A 12,917-nucleotide genomic window follows, 5' to 3' on the forward strand; every position below is an offset into this window, starting at 1 on the left:
TGATGTGATTCAAGACTCAGCTTGAGATAAATCTGTTATCTGGGATTATTGGGGTTAGGGTCCTTATAGGTGAAGGAGGGAGACAAGAGAGTCATGCTACATGAGAAAGCCTCCACTAGCCACTGCTGGCTTTGAAGATGAAGATGAGGCCATGAGCCAAAGAAAGCAGGTAGTCTCTCTAGACAGAGGTTGGATTCTCTCCCACAACCTCCAAAGAAAAGCAGCCCTAACAACATCTTGACTTGAGTTTGGTATAAGGCTCTGACCTACAGAAATGTAAAGGTAATAAACTGGCATTGTTTTAAGCCACTAATTTTGTGGTAATGAACGTTCATTTTAAAATTATTTTTGTCTCATTTCTGTTAGGATTTTTAGCCCCACTTCTGTTCAAGTTTTAAAGTAGTATTTAACAAATTATAACAGAATGCAGCCTAAGCATTACAAAATCAGGTGCAGTTGACTTTAGCTTATTCAACTCAAATGCCATCTGGGACCCAGTTTCACCAGTGTCACTCTCTAGGATGTCAGACGCTGGGTCACTACAAGCCAGAACACGTGACCAAAAAATGCATGACTTAGGAATATGACAAATACATCAGGTCCTCCCGTGTAAATCTGTGGTATACTGAATTTTCCAAGGCAGAGAGAAGTGCATGACAAAATACAAATTAAGATTGTGGTTGGACACTCAATTGTTGTCTTAAAAATCATAGCACTCTTTTCAAGGTTTAAATAACATCTTCCACCACATCCTATAATATGGGTATCATATTTGAATACAGAGTTCCAAAGAATAGCAAGGAGAGATAAGAAGGCCTTCTTCAGTGATCAGTGCAAAGAAATAGAGAAAAATAATAGAATGGGAAAGACTACAGAGATCTCTTCAAGAAAATGAGAGATATTAACGGAACATTTCATGCAAACATGGGCTCAATAAAGGACAGAAATGGTATGGACCTAACAGAAGCAGAAGAAACTAGGAAGAGGTGGCAAAAATACACAGAACTATACAAAAAAGATCTTCATGACCCAGATAACCATGATGGTGTGATCACTCACCTAGAGCCAGACATCTTGGAATGCGAAGACAAATGGGCCTTAGGAAGCATCACTATGAACAAAGCTAGTGGAGGTGATGGAATTCCAGTTGAGCTATTTCAAATCCTATAAGATGATGCTGTGAAAGTGCTGCACTCAATATGCCAGCAAATTTGGAAAACTCAGCAGTGGCCACAGGACTGGAATAGGTCAGTTTTCATTCCAATTCCAAAGAAAGGCAATGCCAAAGAATGTTCAAACTACTGCACAATTGCACTCATCTCACACACTAGCAAACTAATCCTCACAATTCTTCTAGCTAGGCTTCAACAGTATGTGAACTATGAATGTCCAGATGTTCAAGCTGGATTTAGAAAAGGTAGAGGAACAAGAGATCAAATTGCCAACATCCACTGGATCATAGAAAAAGCAAGAGAGGTCCAGAAAAACATCTACTTCTGCTTTATTGACTATGCCAAAGCCTTTGTGTGGATCACAACAAAATGAAAAATTCTTCTAGAGATGGGAATACCAGACCTGCCTCCTGAGAAATCTGTATGCAGGTCAGGAAGCAACAGTTGGAACTGCACATAGAACAGACTGGTTCCAAATAGGGAGAGGAGTGTGTCAAGGCTGTATATTGTCACCCTGCTTATTCAACTTATATGCAGAGTACATCATGCGAAATGCCAGGGTAGATGAAGCACAAGCTGGAATCAAGATTGCTGGGAGAAATATCAATAACCTCAGATATGCAGATGACACCACCCTTATGACAGAAAGCAAAGAGGAACTAAATGGCCTCATGATGAAAAATGAAAGAGGAGAATGAAATAGTTGGCTTAAAACTGAACATTCAGAAAATTAAGATCATGGCATCTGTTCCCATCACTTCATGGTAAATAATTGGGGAAACAATGGAAACAGTGACAGACTTTATTTTGGGGGTCTCCAAAATCACTGCAGATGGTGACTTGCAGCCATGAAATTAAAAGCAGCTTGCTCCTTGGAAGCAAAGCTATGACCAACCTAGACAGCATATTAAAAGCAGAGACTTTACTTTGCCAACAAAGGTCTGTCTAGTCAAAGCTATGGTTTTTCCAGTAGTTATGTATGGATGTGATAGTTGGACTGTGAAGAAAGCTGAGCGCCAAAGAATTGATGCTTTTGAACTGTGGTGTTGGAGAAGACCCTTGAGAGTTCCCTGGAGATCCAACTAGTCAATGCTAAAGGAAATCAGTCCTGAATATTCACTGGAAGGACTGCATGGAGATCCAACTGCATGGAGATCCAACCAGTCAATGCTAAAGGAAATCAGTCCTGAATATTCATTGGAAGGACTGATGCTGAAGCTCCAATACTTTGGCCACCTGATGCAAAGAAATGACTCTCTGAACAGACCCTGATGTTGAGAAAGATTGAGGGCGGGAGGAGAAGGGGATGACAGAGGACCAGACGGTTGGTTTTGCCAACTCAATGGACATGAGTTTGAGGAGGCTCTGGGAGTTGGTGATGGACAGGGAGGCCTGGCATGCTGCAGTCCCTGGGGTCACAGAGTCAGACACAACTGAGTGACTGAATTGAACTAATTTACTATCACTGATAAATTAATTTCATGTTCTTTATAGCTAAGAGTCCAAAAATAAAGAGTAAAAAAATGAGATCTAGGCTTAATAAAAGAAAATTATTTAAGGAATAATACTACACTATAACAACATAAAAGACCCTCCTCAGATATCCATTGTCATTTTCTTGAATTTACCTAACGTGTCAAATAAACATAATGACTGTGAAAAGTTCTTATTAAAAAAAAAATTATTAAACCAATCAACTTGCTTTTAGATACCATGCACTTATTTAGTTGTCATTTACTGTCTCCTTTCTGTTTACATTCCCATCAATACTGAAAATGGCAAAGTACAAGGTTTATATTCCAGGTGAATTCTAGTCCTACACAAGATATTAACATAATTAAGAACTAAATATGGACTTGACAAAATAAAAGGGTTGTCAGGACGACTTATAAAGATCCTGTTCCTGAAGTCTCACAATAGTTTGGGAAGCGGACAGGGCATAAAGCGAAATCATGCTGGAAGCCAGAGTGCAAATATGCTTCACCATATGCCAAGCATTCCTCTTGGAGAAGAATGGTGCCCTGAGGAAAAGAGCGCGAGGACAGGGGAAGCTAGGTCTACAAGAAAGCTTCTATTTTACAGGCAAAGGAGAAGTCAAGAATGGTTTTCTGGAGTTAGCATGGTACCTACTGCAGGTTAGAGGTGAATGAAGAGCAAAGGCAGGAAAGTCTACTGCAACTGGGCTGCCAGAGGCAGAGCAGAACCTGAACTATAAAAAATAAGAATGAAAAAGAGAAGATACAGAAACATCAGCACTTTCAAAACACACATCACCACCACCTGTGGCTTCTATTACAGTAACTGCTAATACAAAGCAGGTGAGGAAGAGAGAACAACGTCTGCTGAAATACCAGATCCACTCACTCACTCAAGGAACTTTCTGACATCTAAGATCCTGAGCCAATTCTAAGGAAATAGCTAAAGCAATGCAAAATCAAAAGTTCTGCAATGCCGTAATTTCTTAACTAGAGGAGTCAAGGGAAAAGTTTAAAGAAAGCAAAGCGATGAACAGTATAGTTTCTCAAATAGCTTGTGAGTGGCAGGAATGGAAAAATATTCACCAAGTATAAGAGATCCAGTTCCTCACCTCATTTTAAGAAGCTAAAGAAGGAGATAAAAGGTGTGGATTTGTATTTGTTTGTTTGTGGGGATGACTCTGGTGGAGGGAAGGATAATGGGTGGAGTGAGAATAACAGCTCAAAGTTTCAGAATCAAATAATTTTAAAACAATTTGTAAAAATTTTATTGGCATATTTTATACCCTCATATATCATTGAAAATTATCATAAAATATGTAATAAGTACCCATATGTACAATATAGTCTCACTGAAACAGGTTTAATGATGATGGTAAGTTGTAACATCCTCAAAGATATAACAATAAGATTTTCCCTTGAGACAGTCACATATAATGGAAAGAAAACTTTCATTATTAAAATAAGTTTCTTTAGGATTACCACTCTAATACTAAAGCCTGAAAGCTAAATCTAAAAGGTCGAACCACTTAAACCCTGACCTAATTTTCTTTAGGTCAATTAGACTAGGTCCTCTATTTTGTAAGGCCTAATTCACTGCTCCTAATAAGGATAGTGAAATACCTCTGAGTTTAAAATATATACATTTGTTCCCAATAACATAGACATCCAGTACCAAAAACTTTTTACTGATGTGTCTTATACCTGAATCTCTCAACCACAATGTCTAAAATATAATTCTTGCCTTAATAAAAAATGAAATATAATGGACTATTTACTACACCATCTTAAAGGTACCTTAGGTGCTTTATGCCTTAAAAAAAAATCATTTGATGAGAAAAAGAAATAAACAGAAAGAAAGCCTGATGTAAATGGAATTGACATTGGTTATAGGTTACCTAGACACCATTTTACATTTCTAGATGATTCAGTTGCTGTGTTTTACATGGAATGATTTAATTGAGCTCTTTACACACTAAGAACTAAAAAAAAATCCCCCAAAGAATCAAATGTCAATACTTTACTGCTCAAGTCAAACTAGGAAAAAGAAATATTTTTTCAAACATTCCAAGAATAAGCCAACATTCTGTTTAAAGGAACTAGAATGTTGGAACTCTGGGCAAAAGGGTAGAGGGTAGGATGGGAGTAAGACAGACAAGGAGGAATGCTGGGCCAATAATATGATGCTGTGATGGGATTTCTCCAGAGAAAAGGTGTGGGAACAGCACAAGACTAAAGCTAGAAAAGAGAGCTGAAAAAATTTAGCTACCTAAAGATTTTAAGTCATTTTGAAAGCTTTCTAATGTTATTGGTATGGAGAAACAAAACTCCTTAATTTCTTCTGAAAATCATAACCTGCTACACCTCCCTCAGAGCTCTCACTACAGTTCATGGTAGAGATCCAAATTCAGGTTCTACCCTACAAATTCAGTATATATTTTTCAGTCTAGAAGAGCTACTCTCAGCTGAGATTAAACTTGCCCCTAGGGCATGTTTGGGAGTTACCTGAGACGTTAGTTGGAGGCCAAAGATTCTGCTAAGCTTCCTGTAAGGCACAACACAGCTTGCACAACAAAGAGATATTCCATCCAAAATGCCAATAGTGCTAAGTTTGAGAAATACTAATCCCTTCTGAATATAAGCAAACACCAACTCCTTGGACCCTTATCCTTGTCCATTTCTAATAGACATCTATTTAAAGCATATTACCATACCAGAGGACTCATTTTTCAAGCCTTTAAACAAACATGGTGGATGGCTGACTCAAACTGAGCATCACACAATACACTGAAATAATACATCAGAGCAGGAGTGCACAAACTGCTGGAAGAGAACTTTTCAATCCTTTTTCCATTTTTGTCTCAAGCACATTCCATTTGAAAGAGGAGCACCTATATGTTTCCATACCAAGGTATGTTCCTTCTGTGTTCAAGATACTAAAAATATATTGCCTTCCTCAAAAGACTATTTCTTATTTATGTAAAAACTTAGGTAAACAGTATGAACTGAGAAAGATTTACTTTGGGTAGGGGGAGGTGTGGAAAAACCACCAGGTCTCTAAAATACAAAGTTATTTCACAGTTTACTTGTAGAATGACTCGGATCATTATTACTTTTAGTCATGCCAAGTTTGCAGCTTCTAAGCCTACTAGTAATGGAGAAAAAACCCCACCATTTTTCCTGCAGTCATTAAACCAATGAAACAGAAGCTTACTGAAAATAGGCTTGTGCAATAGTATTTATTTTATTATAACTGTTACAAAAATAAAAGCAGTCGCTGCAGTGCAAATAAAGATTCTAAGAAATCTTTCACCTACTTCGCTACCTATAGGTAGGGTGGTGTGGTGTGTTTGCGGGGGGGCGGGGGGGGGCGGGGCAAACAAAAGGAAATCTTAACTCACACATCAAAAATCTTAAACTGTGAATATTTTCCAAGTGTATCCCTCAATCAAAATCCTGGATTACTCTTTTCACGTTCCCTTCCTTCAAACAACTGGAAAAGACCTCCGCAGAGCGTTTCTCCACCAGAACAATAATAAGAACAAATAAAAGCCTTGCGTCGACCTGGCAAATCTCATTCATCGGAAGCCCTGGCAGCAGAGGAGAATCCTGTTGTCCCGTGTGACCCATTCACACCTTTCACATCGGTTTTACTGAAGCCAATGTTACCCAACTTTTTGGTGGTTCCCATGTCCCCACAGTATTAAAAAAAATCCAGCATCCAGCATAGCCTACTTCCCCTGTAATCAGTGCTCCTTTAACACTTACTGAGTCGCCATAGGAAGTTCACCAGAAAGACACAATTCAACCCTAAGGAGGCCCCACGAAAGGTGCACTGATTTCACAAAACGTGGCACTCTTGACATCCTCGAGGAAACCACAACCGCGATACGATGCCTTGTACGCAGGGTTTTAGCGCGGGGGGTGCTTTTCTTTATTTTTCGCGAATGCCCTTCCATTTTCATAAAGCTGAGCTAACTTAAAAGAAGGGGGCTTCCCTGCGAACCGCTCCTGGGCTCCTGGTGAAATTTCACACCAGGCACGCGAGTGAAGTCTTGCCGCGCCACCGGCGAGTTCTCCGGGGCCAAGGGAGCAAAGAGAAAGGCAGGAGAGGGGCCCCCGCCTCAGCTCTGCGCCGCACAAGCTCGCGCTCCAAAACCATCCTCGGACGCTACACGATGCGCCCTCCGCCGCTTTGGCACTTCCCCTCCGGGTTTCCCAACCGCAAAGAGCCCAGCACAGCCGCGCACGGCTCTGCCGCCCGACCCCCGGGTTCCAGGCCCACCAGGCTCCAGCAGCTCTTACCGAGCAGCAGCAGCTTGACCTCGCGCGCCGCCTTCTCGCCATCCTCGCGGAGGTTCCGGTCGATCATCTTACTCCGCTCCACCGCCGCCTTGTCCTCGGCGCTCAGCGTACAGCCCATTGTGCCAGGAGCGAAAGCTGGCTGCCGCTCCCTCCAAGTCCGGCGCGCTGCCTCGAAACACAGGTGAATTCTTTCTTTCTGGATGCAGGCGTTCGAATTCCTCCTGACGCCGGCCACGCCACCCCTATCTCCTTCCGAAACTGAGCGAGGGCAGCGCTGTCTGCCGAAGGGCGAGGAGCACCGCGCAGCTCTTTTCTACAGTCAGGCTCTACTCCTCGCCTCCCTAGGCGCCCCCTAAGACCAGGTTCCTAGGCTCTGGGAACAGCTGCCAGCGGCCTCCTACTGGTGGCCGCGCTGCAGCCTCTAAGCAGCCCAGCTCTGCGAGGCGTCCGCGCGCCGCCGCGTCCCCGCCCCTACCCGCCCCGCCCGCCGCCCCGCGACCACTCCCAGAGCGCGCGCCCGCGCACGAGCCCTCGGACCTCGCCCCCTCGGATGAGCGCGCGCGCCCGCGCTGCCGCGGACCCCGGCGCCGCACAGCCCGCGAGGGCTGGCCACCCGCGCGCGCGCCCCTGGGAAGCGCCCCCGGAGCCCCAAACCTCTCGGGCAATTCCCCTACCTGGCTTCCTCCTCGAGAGTGTGATAATTTCTTCCCGTGTACTCACACCCAGGGATGTGTGCGGACCTGCCCCTTGGGGTGCGGGTGGGAGAGCTGCCAAAGTTGGAAACCGAAAAAAAACCAGTCCTGGGCGTTTGAGCATGCCCAGCTCGGGCGGGCGCGCGAGGGTTTTCAAAATGCAAACCCGTGTCAGCTGGCCTTCATGGCGGTGGGAGATAGAGCTAGCTGGTTTGGGAATGGAGCCATGGAGAAAGCAGAACAGGTAAAGTGCGGAACAAAAAAGTCCGGGGAGGACAAGAGGTCAACTTTCTTCCTTTTTTTTTTTTTCCTTCTCTCCTCCCTCCTACCATCCATTTTCACGTTCCTTTCCACAAGCAGAAAACATTTTGAAGGATTTCCTCAAACCTGAGAAAATGTGAGACAAAGAATCAAAGAGTATATTTTTAAAATAAGAACCAACACACCCACACAAACCTGCTCCTCACCGTAACTTACCTCCTCTGGGACTACATAGAAGCTTCCAAGCCAAGTTCTGCACCAATATTCATGACCATGTTAGTAAATCAGAAGCCACTGGGCATGTCATTCCTTATTGCAGGCTTTGGCTTCCTCACGCATAAAATGAGATGAAACTGATCCACACTATCCTCCATCCTTCCAGCTTTACCTGGTCTGGGGGAATCTGTGGGCATTGGAGGTATCCCACCCATTGATGAATTCCATGTCATCAATGAGCATAGGTTTAAGATCTGGTCTCTGTCACTTGCACTACTACACTTTTCCTTACAGATATCACAGGAAATGTTGGTTGATTATAAGATTGGGTTGGTAGCAAAGAAAAACATCTTCTTTGATGTGTTATATTAGGAAATTGCTCTAACAGAAACCAAAGAGCAACCATCTATAAGTCTTATTTTATAAAAATAAAAAGTTTGTTAAAAAAACTGGGCTTGAATTTTCCAAGAAGGTAAGGCTGAGCTGATGCTACAGGAAGGATAGCCTTAGAGTGGGTCTCCTTAAGGAAGGCCTGGGGCCTGGGAGAGATTGCCAGTTTCCTCCTAATTGGACATGCCCTTTCCTGTTCTGCAGTAGTCAAACATGCCAGGCTCAAGAACTGCCATTTCAAGAACTGCCTCAACTTTTCCTATGGTCTTTTGTAAGATATCAGCAAAAAGGAGCAAGCTTTGAATTATAATGAGTCATCTTTACCCTCTTTGTATTTCTTGGCAGTCTAAATGTTGATGTTCATCAGAAATTCTGGAATTAAAGTTGACAGAGTGAGCTTTCAACATAGTGTTTGCATATTACCATTTTGTATTATCTGTGAGTCTTTCGATTGAAGCATCTTAGCACACATCAGTGTGTGCTAACAATAGGAATTTATTTCTCACAGCTCTGGAGGCTGGGAAGTCCAGAATCAAAGTACCAGCCAATTTAGTTTCCTGTTGAGGACTCTGCTCCTAGCTTTCAGATGGCTACCTTCTTGCTATGCTCTCACCTGTAGAGAAAAAGAGCTCTAATCCTCCAACTCTTCTTATAAGGACATTAATCCCATCATGGGAACCCGCCCCCACCCCCCCCAATAACCTGCCAAAGGCCCTGCCTCCAAATTCTGTCATACTGGAGTGAGGGCTTCAACATGTGAATGGAGGGGGCAGGGACACAAACTTTCATTTCATAACAGGGTATGTTTTGTTTAAGAGGAATAACCAGTTAAGAGAGTTAAGTGCAAAGTATATGATGGAAATAAAGGATTTTATTTAACAAAACAAATGAGCTTCCCTGGTAGCTCAGAGGGTAAAGTGTCTGACTGCAATGCGGGAGACCGGGGTTCAATCCCTGGGGCGGGAATATCCCCTGGAGGAAGAAATGGCAACCCACTCCAGTACTCTTGCCTGGAGAATTCTATGGACAGAGGAGCCTGGTGGGCTACAGTCCATGGGGTGGCAAAGAGTTGGACACGACTGAGCAACTTCACTTCATTTCACCTAACAAATCCTGTTACCAGCAAGAGGATTTTGTTAGTAGTCCAGATACAAGGTGATAAAAATCATTCAAATTAATAATTTACATAATTATGACATTGAAAAACATGATTCAACAACCTCATCAAGCAGGTGGGACAGATAGTATCAACTCATTTATTTTATAGAGAGTGAAACTGAAATACAGAGGTTAAAGCAATCTACTTCAGAGTACTGTTTTACCTTCTGGCCATCATATGTTTTAAACAACTATACTAAGATATAATTCACACTGCATTTATTTTATCCACTAAAAGTATATAATTCAATGGCTCTAGTATTCTTGCAGAGTTTTGTGGCCATCACAACAATCAATTATAATAGAACATTTTCATAACCCCCAAAAGAAACCCCATGCCCTAAAGCCATTATTCCCCCAATCTTTCCACTGTCCCTCCTACCCCCAGTCCTAGGCAACCAATAATCTACTTTCTGTCTCTATGGATTACCCATTCAGGACATTTTATATAAAAGGAATCATATACATGGTCTTTTGTCACTGCCTTCTTTCACTTAGTATAAAATTTTCAAGGTTCATCCATGTTGTAGCATTTTTCATACTTCATATTTTTTTTTTTTACTGCTGAATAACAACTCATCATCACATGTTAAGAGAATTAGAGACAATGTTAAAAGACGAAATGGGATACATTCAGCTGAGAGCATCTAGGTCTTAAAGTAACTCCAAACTGTGTCATAAGGAATAATCAAAGAAACTGGGGATATTTAATGCAGCAATGAGAAGATACAAAATGGCATGATAGTTCTTTATGAATGACTGAAGAAATGTCATAAACCAGAGGCAACAGACATTTTCTGTCTGGATTCAAGGTGGTAGATTTAAGAACTATTGGAAGAAAGCCAATAAATTGTACCTTGAAGTGAAAAAAGAAGTGGATAATTTCCCCAAAAGGAAATAAGGAACCTCAGAAACTCATTTATATTCAACTAAGATGTAAAAGTGACTTCCCTTTCACTTTTCACTTTCATGCATTGGAGAAGGAAATGGCAACCCACTCCAGTGTTCTTGCCTGGAGAATCCCAGGGACGGGGGAGCCTGGTGGGCTGCCGTTTATGGGGTCGCACAGAGTCAGACACGACTGAAGCGACTTAGCAGCAGCAGCAGCAGCAGCAGCAAAATGTAAAAATCTAGACTGGGTGATCATATATTGGAGAAGATCTAGAGAGTGATGCTTTTGAAATCCCTTACAGCCTTGAGATTCCGTATCATTCAGAAGTTAAATGGAATTAGTGTGAGAACTGATATTAAAATTCAGAAACTCCTTCTGGCCTCCAACTTCCTTTCTTACTCATCCTGCCATCAATACACAAGCAAAAGTGGGAAAGGAGAGTTTGTGTGAGACATGTTGGCTTAGTGTGTGGATGGATTAGTGTGGGGATATGGAGGAACCAAAGAAGGAGAGAGTCAGGACAACCTGATGTGTATACACACACACACACACACACACACACACGGCACCAGGGTAAGAGGAGACAAAAAGAGACAATAGAAAAGGCAGTGTGTATCTTTGTCTAACTAAGTTGGAAGCAGATGAGACATGTGGACACATTTCCATTGTTTACACTGAGAGTTCTACTAAGAAGAGTCTGCTTTAGGGACAGGTTATACACACAGAATAGAGGGGTTAGCATGGCATCCATTACCTGTCTATAGTTAGAGATAGAAAAACCCCAAAACAAAACCATTTTTATTAGAGATGTGAGAATCTGGGCAAATATTGAAATATGAGAACTCATGGAATAATTACTGAAAGACTCTAAAAGACAAGCAGCACCCTTTGGTTTGCAACTTACAGCACCGTGGGGCAGAGAAAATGATAATGTAAGGCCGTCGTCTCTGCATAGAACATACCGCCGCTCAGGCACCAGCGCGCTGATGAACTGAAAGCTTATAGAGACAGCACTTGGGTGTGGATGTTCACATGCTGCCGTGGGCACTGCGCCACTGGCAACACTCAGGCCCCCTGCTTAGCTTCACAGACAGTGGCCATGACAGAAAGGAACGGGAAAAGAAGAGGGAAAACGTGAGAGAAAAGAGGCAGTGACTTCAACCAACAGACTCATTTGTGAGCACATGTGAACATGATGCCAATTAGGACACTTAATTTCTTACTGAAAAGGGTAATACATCTTGAGTCATTGTCCATGAGGCCAAGGGCATTGAGGAATATAACAGTACATAAGTAAAGGTGGAAGATGTTTAAGAAAAAAAAAGAGAGAGGTAATAGAGTATTTCAAATGCATCGAAAATACTCCCAGGGACAAGAAAAAAGAAAAGAGAATTGGAAATGGTATTATGGTAGAAGACGCTCTAAGCAGATAATCAAATAACCTTGGAGCAATTCAAAGCTCTATTATCAACTGGGTATCTGTCTTTGAAAGTCCCTTAACTAATATCCTTTAAAATATCCCTGCCTATAAAAGTGAGTATGTTGAATCTGATCATCAGCAAGATCCCAATAATCCTGGGTTCCTATGAGCCTATCATTTCAACAGGAGATGGCTGGCAAATAAACTAAAGCACTTTGATGTACTGCAGTGAGTAAGCCATACCATGTAAAATCAAGGAGGAGGAAAATACTGAGAATGCAGAGATTAATGAGGACATTTTCCAGAATGTTTAACCACGAAGAATGGTAGACACATGGGATAGTAGATGGAGAGGTAGGTTTGGGATATGCTACTGTTTCCTTTAAGCCATGACTCTTCTTCCCAAATATTAGGCAGGGGTAGAAAAGGAAATTGTTACCACCGCAAGGAAGGAACGTGGCTGTCCCACTTTCTGATCTCTACCTCTGATTTTTCCATCTTATGTTCTCTGAAATGTCATCACCATCAATTCTTCAATCCACCCACCTTCCATCCATTGCCCATATGCCTTATCCCTGTCCCTTATGTCTTGTCATGTGATCATTTCTCTCCTTAAGCAACTTATGCAACTTGTACCAGGATAATCATTGCTTTGCAGATACCTCCCAGAAAACCACACCATTGAATTCAACAGAAAAATCTCAAATTTGGTTAAATCAACTCCTAGCCTATCTGTGTCTGTACCTGCACAGCAGCTTGACTGGAGGAAAACAGAGTGATCAGCAATTCTGCCCTTCCATTTGCTCAGGCCACAAAGCTGTCACCATCTTTGATTCCTCCCTTCCTCTCAGCCCCCGGAGGAAATCCTGTATACTCTGCCTTCATATACATTCAGAATTTGGCCAAATATCACCATCCACTGATATATCCCAGTTT

At 42.2% G+C, this 12,917-nt stretch overlaps 1 protein-coding gene across 1 annotated transcript in view; it reads right to left on the minus strand.

The window, feature by feature from the left end:
• The window catches only part of GNAI1 (G protein subunit alpha i1), a 106,295-nt gene extending 98,912 nt beyond the window's left edge, over positions 1-7,383 (minus strand). Inside the window, exon 1 of the mRNA XM_025291058.3 lies at positions 6,953-7,383. Coding sequence (XP_025146843.1) covers positions 6,953-7,070 — 118 coding nt within the window. The 5' untranslated portion in view covers positions 7,071-7,383. The remainder of the gene's footprint in view (positions 1-6,952) is intronic.
• Positions 7,384-12,917: the final 5,534 nt, after the last annotated feature.

Source organism: Bubalus bubalis, chromosome 8 (genome assembly GCF_019923935.1).
Source record: "Bubalus bubalis isolate 160015118507 breed Murrah chromosome 8, NDDB_SH_1, whole genome shotgun sequence".
Lineage (NCBI taxonomy): Eukaryota > Metazoa > Chordata > Mammalia > Artiodactyla > Bovidae > Bubalus > Bubalus bubalis.